The sequence below is a fragment of the Hordeum vulgare genome, chromosome 2H (assembly GCF_904849725.1).
Source record: "Hordeum vulgare subsp. vulgare chromosome 2H, MorexV3_pseudomolecules_assembly, whole genome shotgun sequence".
NCBI classification, from domain to species: Eukaryota; Viridiplantae; Streptophyta; class Magnoliopsida; order Poales; family Poaceae; genus Hordeum; species Hordeum vulgare.
In genome coordinates, this window is record NC_058519.1 from 182,979,241 (window position 1) to 182,991,728 (window position 12,488).

The 12,488-nt window shown below is 45.0% G+C and overlaps 2 protein-coding genes across 3 annotated transcripts; both read right to left on the minus strand.

Moving 5' to 3' along the window:
* On the minus strand, positions 1 to 6,022 carry LOC123425756 (probable V-type proton ATPase subunit H). 2 transcript variants are annotated; one of them, XM_045109472.1, is made up of 12 exons: positions 5,913 to 6,022; positions 5,665 to 5,735; positions 4,650 to 4,775; positions 3,767 to 3,869; positions 3,611 to 3,683; positions 2,789 to 2,854; positions 2,594 to 2,711; positions 2,327 to 2,488; positions 1,882 to 2,007; positions 1,664 to 1,789; positions 944 to 1,123; positions 1 to 520 (listed from the first exon to the last, which is right to left on the minus strand). In XM_045109472.1, exons 2-12 carry the CDS (start codon positions 5,692 to 5,694, stop codon positions 272 to 274), a joined length of 1,359 nt encoding a protein of 452 aa, XP_044965407.1. In that variant the 5' UTR covers positions 5,695 to 5,735; positions 5,913 to 6,022; the 3' UTR covers positions 1 to 271. The 2 variants fall into 2 exon arrangements, with proteins under 2 accessions (XP_044965407.1, XP_044965408.1); XM_045109473.1 differs by having other exon boundaries at positions 5,806 to 5,914.
* A 3,549-nt stretch (positions 6,023 to 9,571) lies between these two features.
* Positions 9,572 to 11,615, minus strand: LOC123429888 (transcription factor UDT1-like). Its single transcript, XM_045113863.1, has 4 exons — positions 11,050 to 11,615; positions 10,652 to 10,822; positions 9,974 to 10,150; positions 9,572 to 9,856 (listed from the first exon to the last, which is right to left on the minus strand). Exons 1-4 carry the CDS (start codon positions 11,299 to 11,301, stop codon positions 9,779 to 9,781), a joined length of 678 nt encoding a protein of 225 aa, XP_044969798.1. The 5' UTR covers positions 11,302 to 11,615; the 3' UTR covers positions 9,572 to 9,778.
* Positions 11,616 to 12,488: the final 873 nt, after the last annotated feature.

Here is a 12,488-nt window from a genome sequence, read left to right on the forward strand (position 1 = left end):
TTTACATAAATCGTGTTTCTTACTTTATTTCCTCGGACAACACTATTCGGAGGAGAGAAATACTGCCCATGGACATCTTATTACATCGAGCAAGCCATAGCTGAGATTATTTATTATACACCAGTTCATGAATCAAATCAAATAACAGCAAGATAAACTGGACAAGAAATTGCAGAGGTCTTACATTCTCAATCACTGTTTCACCATTCTGAAAAAATGGCATGGGATTTGGCGGATCTAACACTTCATATAAATACAAAACTTTGTGGTCTTACACCTGCAGGAAGCTAGCATACTTGGCGCCGAGGAAGAGCCTCTGCACGCAGAGCAGGGAGTTCTTCCTCACTTCGGCGTTGTCGTGGTTCATGAGTTTCATGACTCGGTCCTTTGCCTTGAGGTCTGCCACCACTAGGCGGCCAGAAGGGTGGTACTGAAGGAACTGTGAGAGGTCATAGCAGGCGACTGCAAGAGCAGTGGTGTCGGTTGATGTGTCGATGACTGTCATAAGGACACGTAGGATCTGCAAAACTGAAGGTGTCACTCCACACAAAAAGTACAGAAAAATAACATTTCACTTTGAATAATATATTAGGCAAAGCTTGATAGTGCCAACTTGAACATAGAAAACAGAATCATATTGGGTGTCATTTACACAGCTGGGTTAGATCAAGACACTATCTACTTATCTAGCATATTTATACTTAACAATATGCATTCCCGACAAAAAGTTAACAGGACTAATTATTCCAGGTTTTTTAACTGTTTGGCTAACCAACTGTTTGTTGCTTTTGAGCCTATTTTTTCACGACAAATAAATTCAGCACCGAACAGTTCAGCAACTGCAAAATTAGCCTCAGTGTAAGAGAACCGGACCAAATTAAAAACAGGCCACTTTGGATTGTACAAACATTATATTTCCATTCAAAAAAGGGACATGACATACCTGGAAATCATTTTCCTCAAAGTTAGTGATATTCTCTCGCCAGAAATTTGGGTCTTTGTGCATTGGAGACCAATCAAGATGGCCAAGAAGCACTTGCTGTTTGTACTTATCAAATGAGCTCAACCTCTTGAGGTTCTCTTTGAGACCCACTTCTAGTTGATTCAGTGCATCTAACAAATCCTGGTTGTACAGGAAGCAAAATGTCAGTTCAAAGAGGTAGTAACAGTCTCAAATGAATACACTAAGAATTCCAACAAATTTATGTTTGCAACGCAATTTTTGCAGATACCACAAAACTCTGATGCTACAATCAAGTATGCATGTATACTACAGGCAGAGAGACTAGACACTGGAAACCAAATATAATGCATCCACGTTGGGAAGTTTCCAAAAATTCCCAAAACAATCAGTATGTTAAGAGGGTGATGTTGTATTAGCATGCGAGCTTCCAAGTTCATTACGAGGCATAAAAAAAAGGACAGCCCAGTGCATGTAGCTCCCGCTTGCGCAGGGACCGGGGAAGGGTCTGACCACTTTAGCTCTATTGTACGCAGCCTTTCCCTACATTTCTGCAAGAGGTTACGAGGCATGCCAAAAACAAATCAAGCAATGAATCACTGTTCATTGCTGATTTTTTGTGTCATAACCACTTCAAACGAGGTTTCAGTCATTCACAGTTTTCCAGTGGATGCTTGAAAATAGGTTTTTTAATATCCTCACCTCATCACTCCATGCTTGAGCTTTCAGATTCTGTACTATATGCGGCAACCCAAGATCAATCATTTGGGCAGCAAATGCACCCTTTGCCAACAAATTGCGGAAGGACATCACAACAACTCTGACAACCTTAAAATAAAAATAAATAAATAACATCATGTTAGTATTTCTGACATGAAAGAAATTTATAACATATTAAAACATGAAAAGTTTAAAGGTACCTTCTCTTTAGTAGAGCCTTTGACAACATCTACAAGTCTTGGCATAACCCTTGTAGTGGACAAATAATCAACGGCTGCATCATAGAAGGATAAAAGCCATATACAAAGGCAAGTTTCGTAGAGGAGCTGCATAAGATGCAACAAGGGGTGAAGAGGATATTAGCAAATTAGTTCACAAATTACAGAAGATGAAAAGCTATAGTTGTATAAAGCTGAGCTGCTTAGAGTAAATTGATAAATGTTCATCTCGCCCTAATGATTATTACCCCGTTAAACTAAATTAGCCAATTGATGTTAAATTAAAATGTGAACAGTGACACACATGCATCCAATAAACCTTAAGGGGAGAACATAATCAATTTGAGTACAGAAAGTTGAACTTATGTTCTTTAAATAGGACTTGCACATTTCAATCTTATATAATTAAAGGACTCAGCAATAATACCTGAATTGACTGTTGTGTTGAGGCTGGAGATATTAAAGGAATGAGCAGTTTTACACCATCTGCCTGAACAAACAAGGTTCTAACATATGTCTCCTTCAGCAAAGTGGCGAGGCAATGGGTAGCAGTAGGAATAGAACAGTTCGGGTGGGTGGGGTTCCTGAGCTGCAAGAACACCATTCTCAAAGTTTAGAGCTGCTGAACACTAGTTTCACAGCACAATACATACAAAACAATAATAAACCAAAAGGCCATTTCATAAGTTCTGACCTGAGAACAGAGCCAATCAACCAAGCCCTTTAACACATCATGAATTGATGTAAGCTTGCTCTTTGAATTTGAAGCCTCTCCATTTGGAACCATGCCGTTCTGAAGCTTAGGTCTCGCACTACAATCATAGTAAAGTTAGATTGTCCAGAACAAGGAGAACCACAATAGAACCATTTGAAATTAAACATAATGTACCTTATTAAGTGAGTCAATATCTTACAGCTCTTTTCCTGTACGAACCAGTTACCTTTCAAGAGCAGTCTGGAAAATGGTATTGTTGTGAGCTAAATATGACAGCCAGAGAATGGACTAATACAAAGGAAAAAAACTGGCAGCAAAACCGATTGGATGAGATGGTGCATCCTAGTTGAGATGGTGCAAGGTAGAGTGGCTGGCACATGAGCTGGCTTAATATCAAAGTTCAGTTGAAGGGGGTGGATGTTGGGATACTGAACAACAAGAAGTTAAGAACTATGAAGCCTCAACAAAGGGGAAAACAGTTTGGTTTAGAGAACAATTATTAAGTCGCACTATTTTGGACCGCATCATGAAATATCCAAGAAAGTATATTGCAGCCTTCAAATGTTGATAATGACAAAGAGAACTAAAGGTCCCTTTGGTTCACAGAATACCCTTATCAGCCAATCCTATAGGACTCTCTTTGGTGAGTGGAATGCAACCATCTAATTATACAGGGTTTTTTCTCATTAGTAGAACGGGTTTGACCATCCTAAGACCAACTCGTTCCAAAATTGAATGACATTAGTAGGACGTGGAATGATTCCCTCCAAAAAATCGGATTATATAACACCAGTCCACTCACAGACAAACCATGAGAAGCAAAAGGTGTCCTGTCCTCATGGGTTGGCCATCCACCAAATGGCTACTGAACAGCAACTAGTGCACAATCAATCTATTGCAGCCTATGTTTGTCTATTTGCACAGTGAATGAAATGTGCAGATTTTAAGATGACAAAAAGGCACAGACTAAAAAGGAATCAAATCAATAATACTTACCTTAGGAAAGGATCGTAAATGTCTTCACCAGAGAGAGATTTGTCGTAAAACAGTGCTGCTCGTTTAGGATTCGCTGAAAACAAAGGCAATGGTTTAACACTATGTCTATAATAGTAACACAAAAAGGTTTATTTTAGTGGATGAATCGTTCAGCACCTGCAAGCATCTCATCAATGAGGGCAAGCACATATTCCACGGTCTCTTCCTTAGAGATGCTTCGCAAGATATTCAAAAAAACATGAACATACGATGGTCCATCCTATAAAGAATAGAAATTTCCCAAGAACGTTTCCATTAGAAACTTAATATAAGAACATCAAATTATATGAATTTAGTCAATAAAAGTGAAAAGTTGGCAAGGATGAGTACCAAATAGGATGTGATTTTAAAAAGGGGACAAATAGGATGTATTTGTAGACAATTATGACTCAGGATTCTCTTCATGAAAAAAAAAATACAAGTCTGTTTAAAAGTGAACCTGCCCCACTTAGCAGACTAAACCCTATAATTTCAGACATATAAGCTAAGGCTAAAGGTCTTACATTTCTTTACAGAGGGAGTGGTTAAGAAAGAAAAGGAGAGCAATGGTGATCTCCAACCAGCTATGGCATTACAAATCAGGTAGAACTACAACATTATAAGGGCCTCTTTGATTCAAAGGAAATCCAAAGGATTTTTTGATGATTCTTATCCTGAGGAATTTTTCCTATATAGGTTGTCTGATTCAAAGAATTTTAAACCATAGGAATTTTTCCATAATGATTCATTCATACTAGGTTTTATAAGAAAATTTCCATCCATTCCACCCTCTAGGAAAGAATCCAATTGTTTTTCCTATACACAACCAAACAACTATCAAATCATGTAGTATTCAAGATGGCGTGGCATCCCAATCGCACATTTTTCCTATTCTGGCATTTTAGAAATCTTGCAGTTCAAATAGGCCCTAATATGGCAAACAAAATGCAGTCATGCAATGGTGTTCTCCTAGGCTATTTACCAACAGGAAAAAATAATTCAAGATGATAATGCCACCAACCTCATCAAGCAACGGACCTCTCTGACTTTCTGGTTTGTGGTCATAACGCCTTAAAAGCTGAAGGCATGTCGAAGTGATCAGTTTAGTTGACATATATGTCTCCCATGGAATGTCCCGCTTGAGAACCTTGAAATACAAAACAAGAATTAGATAAATAGTACAGCTTAAAAATCTCCCCTTGATGTTGTCAAGTTCAGACAGAAGCAAATCATGCAGGCTGCTATTTGGGAACTGCCCTTCTATTTCTGGGTACCTACACTTACACATGGAGACATCCTCATACATTCAAGTACCATCCTCACATACTCTTAACAGATGTGATGCAACTCAAAGATCAGCATCGCTTGCAGATAATTCGTGGTAAAACAATCCTAGTTAAAAGAGCAGACGGCAAGTATTACGGGCCTGCTCAGAAATTGTCCGTCATACAATCAGTTGTCCATCCTTTTGACTGAATAATAAATGATTAGACCCTACCTTAAATTATCACACAGAAACAGGGCATCTATTCACTAACAAGAAACCAACCGTGACAGCTGCAGTCTGAACAGTACCAGGTCAATTCACTGCATCCTAGAGTAGCACAATGACATGACCAAAGAAAACGCCAACCAAAGTTGCAACACAAAAGATTGCATGGATATGGAAAATCTAAACTACTTCGAAATACCAATACGACAGAATCTACCTTTAGCTACTTCGGAGTAGCAGACAGCATGACCTACTTCTATTAAAATTCTCAAACCGCTTTCTCCCCTCAATTCCAAAAGTCAAGAAGGTCCATGAAACATGTGCTCACTTCCAAACAACATTACAAAAGCATCAATTTTCGCTCGAATTCGGCAGCCGTTCGCACTGTCCTATTTCCATGGGACGTCGCGCCCAGGTAATGTGCGCCGGCAGCACATCTTGAAATCCCAATTACCCCGACGCTAGCAGCAAAAGTTTCATTGCACACTCGTGGCCGGCAAAAACTAAATCAGGACGGCAGTCGTATCCGAATGCGTGAACTGACCTGCTCCGTGGTGAGCTCGGCGCGATCCATCGCGGCAGGTCAAGCTCCACCCCCCCTGAGAGCGCCCACACCTGCAAAACCACGCAGATCAGATCGGAATCACACCCGCAACACAGGATCCGATCGAAGCGACGGAACCACCGCAGCTACGGAGACCAGAGGGCCCGCGCGGATCAGCCGGCGAGGGCAGGCGATTCGGGCGGACGGAGCAAGATAACCTAGGGAGGGATCGCGGATTTCTGGCTCACCTGGCGCCGATGGGCGAGCGGAGGAAGGATCAGGACGGGGAGGAGGTAGGTTGGACACGATGGGGGGAAGAGATCTGAGAGAGACAGGAGGGAGGGGGAGAAGATTAGGGAGGACGACGAGTGGCCGAGTCCTTAAGGAGGTGGGACCCACGTTGCATACTTGGCCACGTGGAGGAGGTGTCGTGGTCGGCTTCACCTGCATCCCTTGGCGCGAATCTTCCAGCGCTCAACGGTGATATAGTAGTAGTAACTTTTTTTCCTGTACCCGTCCAGAGAACAACTTCTCGCCGAGTAATAAGGCTGATTGTAATGAATAGTGTCATATACTAGTATCATTCATATGATACTGATGTATGCTACCACAACCGTAATACATAGTATCATATATTAGCATCATAAGCGGATTAGATGCATACTTGATTGCATCCTCTGCCCCGACGTTTGTTGCCGATGCAGACGATCACTACAACTTGATCTACATTTGTTCAGAACATTCCTACCCACACAATTCATAGACTCATACTAATAATCCATTTGAGTGTCCGATCGGATGAAGTATTGAGATGCGGACAGAGCAAGAAGTAATGTCTCTCCCCTCCCTTCCCCTCCCTCCCCTCGGGAGCCCGCAGCGGCGGTCAGCATCGATCGATCCCCTTCCTTCCTTCCTTCCCTCATCTTGGTCGGTGTCCCATCCCACTCCCCTCTCCCGCATGTCGATGCCTACTCGCTCTGCCCCCCTTCCGTGCACGAGCGTCGCTCTTGATGGGGTTGCCTACCAGGGGTAGGGTCATGGATCTGCCATCTAGGGCCCACCTAGGTCCCCACGCGGTCATTAAAGCCCGTGGTTGTTGATGCAACTCAAAGTGCATTCGGGCGTATGGAGTCACTTGGCTGGTCCTCCAGATAGTCGGACGAGCACCAGCACTCGGACGTCGACAAGCGTGGACGACGAAGGAGCTGCGACGGTCGAGGGACTTAATATCGTAGTGAGGACCGACGTTACTTGTAACGATGTAGTTAGAGCTATTGTTACTAGTAACTTTCGTAGTTATTAGCCTTTATTGTCCTTGTAATGGGATGCCACGTGTCCAGGCGAACTTTATATAAGCCGCCCCGATGCTCCTGGACAAGGGTTCATCACCCTGTGTATTCACATCCCCCATAAGCAAATACTGCCCTCTTGGCTCAAGATGTAGGGTCTTTACCTCTTCCTAGAGGGGGTTGAGCTCGTACACACGAGTGTTACATTTGTGCCATAGCTAGGCTTCGCCCCCTCACTCGTACCCTCGATACTATTGTCAGGCTCGTTTCCTTGCCAGTTGATGCCCGACATGGGCTATGCGTTTAGCAAAATTCGGCGCAGGTGGAGATACAAATTTTTTCCAATCATCATGATGCCACTCGATAATGAGATCCTCTTCGGTCCCCTGTCCCCTCAGCTTTGTCGCCGGCGATTCGCGTGGCTGCAGGAAGCGCCGTAGGACATGGATGCGTTGCCCGCCCGTGGCGCGGTGCATTTCAGCATGACAACATACATAGTCCTTTTTCGACAACCGTCGGTTCCGTACCGTTTGGCTCCCCCTCATCCCAGTGTAGCCCGTCACAAGTGCTCCGGACGCTCACGACTTCAACACTAGATCAAGCACGTTGTGGCTCTTCAAGCCACGACAGGACATGTGGCCATGCTCGACTCCGACAAACCCACCCTCACCTTGTTCCCCCCATCATGCGCCGACTCCTTCGATGAGTCCGAGTGCGAGAGCAGCGGACATGCTGCAGAGATTTTGATGACCGACATGGCCATGGGACCTCCTGGATAGTGGGTACTCTGCGGGCAACTCATGCGCGCGAGATGGAGGCAGCCACAACGACGTCAACTCCGACGCCTGTGTTCCCCAGCCCCTCAGTCGGGAGCAACGAGAAGAGCTCACGTGGAGGAACGACCACGCAGTGGATCAATCTCAACGGGAAGAGCTCAGTCAAGAGCAACTGGGGTTAATTTTCTCGACCACATTCTTCATGGCCCTCTCTTCCATGCTCTATATTTCTTGTGGATCAATCTCTGCAAATTCAACCTCCCATTTCACAGATTTATCTCCCTCTATGTCCTGCACGCTACCATCAACTAGCTTCGCCTTAGATGAAAAGAATTCAACAGTGAATTGGAAGGTCCGAGCACCATCACCCCTATTTGTAAATGGTGGGTAGTGTGAGGCGGCGGAAGCAGATGAGGCACACATCGCGTAGGTTGGAAAGGGTGCAAATTACCTAGTCAACATTGTCTCCGACTACTTCATCTAGTTCGGGTAGTCCAACGCAACCGCCGCCACCCACCCCCACAATCTAGATCCCGTAAAAAACAAAGGCTCACTTGGTCCGATCTAACTCGAGACGGAGGGTAGCGGGTCTAGGGTGCCGAATACACTCACCACATACGTCGTCGTGGCCGTGAACGAAAGCTCCACCGACTACGTAGCCCAAAATGATAGTCCCCGCCACCGCCGCCGCCGATAACGAAGAAGGGAGCAGCAACCGAGAGCAGGGGAGCAGCACGGGTTCAATCACAGGGAAACGTTAACCTCGATGCACTGCCAAGTGGGACCCATTACCAGATGCACTGATCAGTTTGACCCCCTCCTTTAACATAACTGCACTCCCTGTTGACGACCGTTCCCCTGTTTTAACCACCTGGTCACATAGAGGCTATTATTTCCATCTAAAACGTCGTATGTGAGCTATTTTCTTCAACTACATCGCTTTCTTTCCAATTCGCATCAAAGGTGTTGCACAGGAGCTATTCACCCATGCCAAGGGGAGGCCGAGTTGCTTTACAAAAGATGGCATCTTGTGATGGCCTATGCGATTTTATCATGATAAGGGGTAAAGATTTACAAAAAGATTCAGTATTTTCTTTACCTCGTGAAAGGTACGTCTTTAGTAAAGATTCAGCATTGCGTCTCGATTGTTCTAATAGAGTCATTGATAATGGATTGATTGGGTAGTATTTAGGGATATAGTATATACAGAGATAATGGATTGATTGGATAGTATTTAGGGATATTGTATATACAGAGATTTGTTCTTTGTGACTTAAACTTGATAATCAGTAAGATTTTATTGAGTTTGTCTAGTACCTTTGTAACTTCACACTAGTTTTGGAATAACCAATTTCTAATTTAAATTTTATCACATTTATATCATCCAAGTATGCATTCGAAAAATATATTAGGGATTCCCCCAAAAAAAGTTTTTTTTATTAAGGTAGTATTCATAAGTTATCTTATATGAAACCGTTTGGGAACATTTTAAGTGTTTTTGGTAACATTTTATATATACATACACTGATTATTATTATTTGGTTAGCATCCAGTTGTTTTTCCATTTTAGTGACTACTATTGTTATTCCAGAGTACTAAATACTAAATATCAGAAACCCTGGGTGTCTCTTAAAAAAACATTCGGATAGTAAACAATAGATACATCCGGTTGAAAGATGTTTTGCATCTAGTCCTTGCACGCATTGCAATTTCGGGAGGCACACTGTCACTGGTAACTAAATGGCTTCAGGCAATCCCATTTTCTAAGTTTGAGTTGGACTGCTGTATGCATGATTTATTACCCACCGACACCATTAGTACAGTAGAAAATACAAAGGTGAATTATGAAATGATTCCAACTTCAACACAAAATTCAGACTTCTTCCCGTCAGTTTTGTCAGTTCAACATTGTATCTCTGTATGCTCTCCCTACACAGACCGTGCAACGCTAGAGTTCTTTCTTTCTAAAGAGGATGCATTTCCACAGAATCATATATGGCTTCTTTCATATGAATTCCGTGAGTTATTGTTTGCAAGGGCCTCAGATGGTCAAATGCTTGGAACCTCTACAATACTGGACAGCAGGTCCCTTAGCTCCACCATCACAACATCCTGCTCACCCTTAACCTGCAAATGGAGACATGGAGAAGAAGCCGGTCAACGCATCAGAAGACTAATGAGGCTAGAAGTTGCGTAGAATCTACCAAATTCTGCTGCAGCCAAAATTTGTGACGGAGGATTCACCTCAATGCAGAAGAAACTCTCTGCATAGCCATAGTAGGTGATGGTGTTGAGGCTAAGCACTTGCACATTGTAGTTGCAGAGTGCCTCCAGCACCTTGGTGAAGAGGCCTGCCCTTTTGGTCCAGAAGATCTTGAGGTTGTACTTACAAGACCCTAGAGGTATCAGCTCTACCTGACCCTGGGAACATGAACAGCTCGGTTAGCATGCGAGAAATCGGCTGGATATCACAACTAACTTTTTTCAATAAAACTTTTTGTACTATCTTCTAAAATCACGTTTTTTTAAATAAAACTTGGCATCTTGAAAATAGTCGGGTTTTATTGGGGCAACAATAACATGACTACTTTACTAGACAGAATAAAAGTGTGAATTTCTCCCCTTGGTTTAGCCATGTTTAAAAGCATATATATTGCAATAAAAAAAGTTGGATAACTTCAAGGAAATGCAAGTGGCCATCAATTGGCAAAAAGTAATTGACCAGTGTGGTGGAGTTCAACAATCATATTATGCAGATTGTGCACTGGAACTGGTTGATCTGAAATATTAGGCTCCATACATGTGCAATGGTTGATCTCAAAGACCGAGTTAATTAACCCTAGTTGTTCTACTGACGTTCTGGCCCGGTTATGTTTTTAGTCTGGTATAGGTATTCATGCCTCATATAGCAGGGGTTGCTACCTGATAATGGATGTTGTCGGTGGGGGCGAAGGATTCAGAACAGGACGCGCTGCCTTGCTTCTCCCAGGCCTCACCGGGCGAGTCGGCGAGCTGGCTCTGCAGCTCAAGGACCTGGTTCTGGAGCTTCTTGATGTGATCGATGGCGTCCGCCAGGGTGGACTCCTTGCTCATCTGAAAACCACACAAGGTCAATGAGTGTCAGTAATGTAAACCGAGTCTTCACTTTTCTCCGGGAAGCAGCAGTTTATAGTAAGTACTGTATAAGATTATGATTATTTCGTTCTTTGCTTGTGCTCGCACACACGAGACAGATACGCCCGGAGAAGCAGAGGCAACTTCCTCTGCCCTGCCAAATCGTTGGGTGGAGGAGAGGAGGAAGCATGTGATGAAGGAAGCACCTTGGTGATGTTTGGCACGACGGCCCTGAGCGCGAGGATGTTGCCGTTGAGCCTGCCCCTCCTCCGGCGCTCGGCGTCCAGGTTCTTGGACTTGTACTGCGTCGCGTCCGCCGCCGGCAGCTGCTCCCCTTCCTCGCTCTCCTCGCCCTCGCCGCCGCCGCCGCCCAGGTTCAGCATCGACTCGACGAAGTCCTCCATCTTCACCTCCTCGCCGCCGCTGCCGCCGCGGGAGGCCCTCGGACGGCGCGGCATTGCTCGCCGGCCGCTAGTTGGGGGAGGAGGAAGAAGATCAGTCTAGCTGCGTGCCTCCTGGTCGCCCACCGAACGAACGAGAGGAGAGGGCAGCGGCGTGCAGTGCAGTGTCACTCACTCTCACTCACTCACCCTCCCCTCTGGTGCTGGTGCCGGTGCCGGTGCCGGTGCCGGTGCGGTGCCTTGTGGGCATCTTGCGCCTCGGGTGGTGGTAGCTTATAAGGACGGGGCTGAGGGTGAGGAGGAAAGCAACCGCAAAGGAAGGGCTCCAACGCAAGTGAGATGGTGTGCTCCCTCCCTCCCTCCTCGTGTCCGTGCCTCCGTGGTGGTGAGCGAGCTGAGTTAGTTGCGGCGGCACCTGACCTGATGCGGTTGGTTGCGCTGTTGACTGGCTGCACCGAGGCAGCAAGCCAGGAGCTCCAACTTCTTTCTTCCCCTCTTCACGGTTACTATACTGGAAAAGGTGGTAAAGTTTCAGGTGTGATTGGGTCATGGCGCTCATCCGCATCATGATTTCGAAAATGGGTGGTACAGGCGCACAGCGAGATCTCTGAAGCACATCCTATGATTTCTTGCCGGTACAAGATGCTGCGGCGCAAGATCGAGCAGTGCGTTATTTGATCGGAGGCGGGCTCCTCAGTCTCTCTCTGCAGCTTTTGGGCAATCTGGTAACCGAAAAGACGTAGTGCTACGTACGCCGGAGATGTGGCTGGATCGATGGATGGATGGACCAGTGTGTGTGTGTGTGCGCGCGCACATTTGTGCAGGATCATGGGAATTCTCAAAAGGCATGCAGATATATCTCGTGTACTGCACGAATGACACGGCAAGATCTCTGAAACTTTTTATCTTCCATCTCGTCCCGATTTCTTTCTGGCATTGCATCTCAATCTCAACGAGTACACCGGACACTCTGAGTTGATACTTGCGTTCGTTGGAGTTCCTCTGCCCCTGAGTTTGTTCTTCGTTATTGTGTTGTGTCAGTGCGGCGCATGTATTGTTGCGTCCATCTCTTCTGTGGTCCGAAGAATCCATCAAGATCGTTCAGCCGCCGTCACCCTCCGTCGTCAAAGATCGATGTTATGTTACCGAATATCTGCTCGGCTGGATTTGTTTGCGGGTCGCTTTGGGCGTGCTGAAAACAATTCGCTCCAGAATATCTGAGCTAACAGCAACAGGCCGTCGGG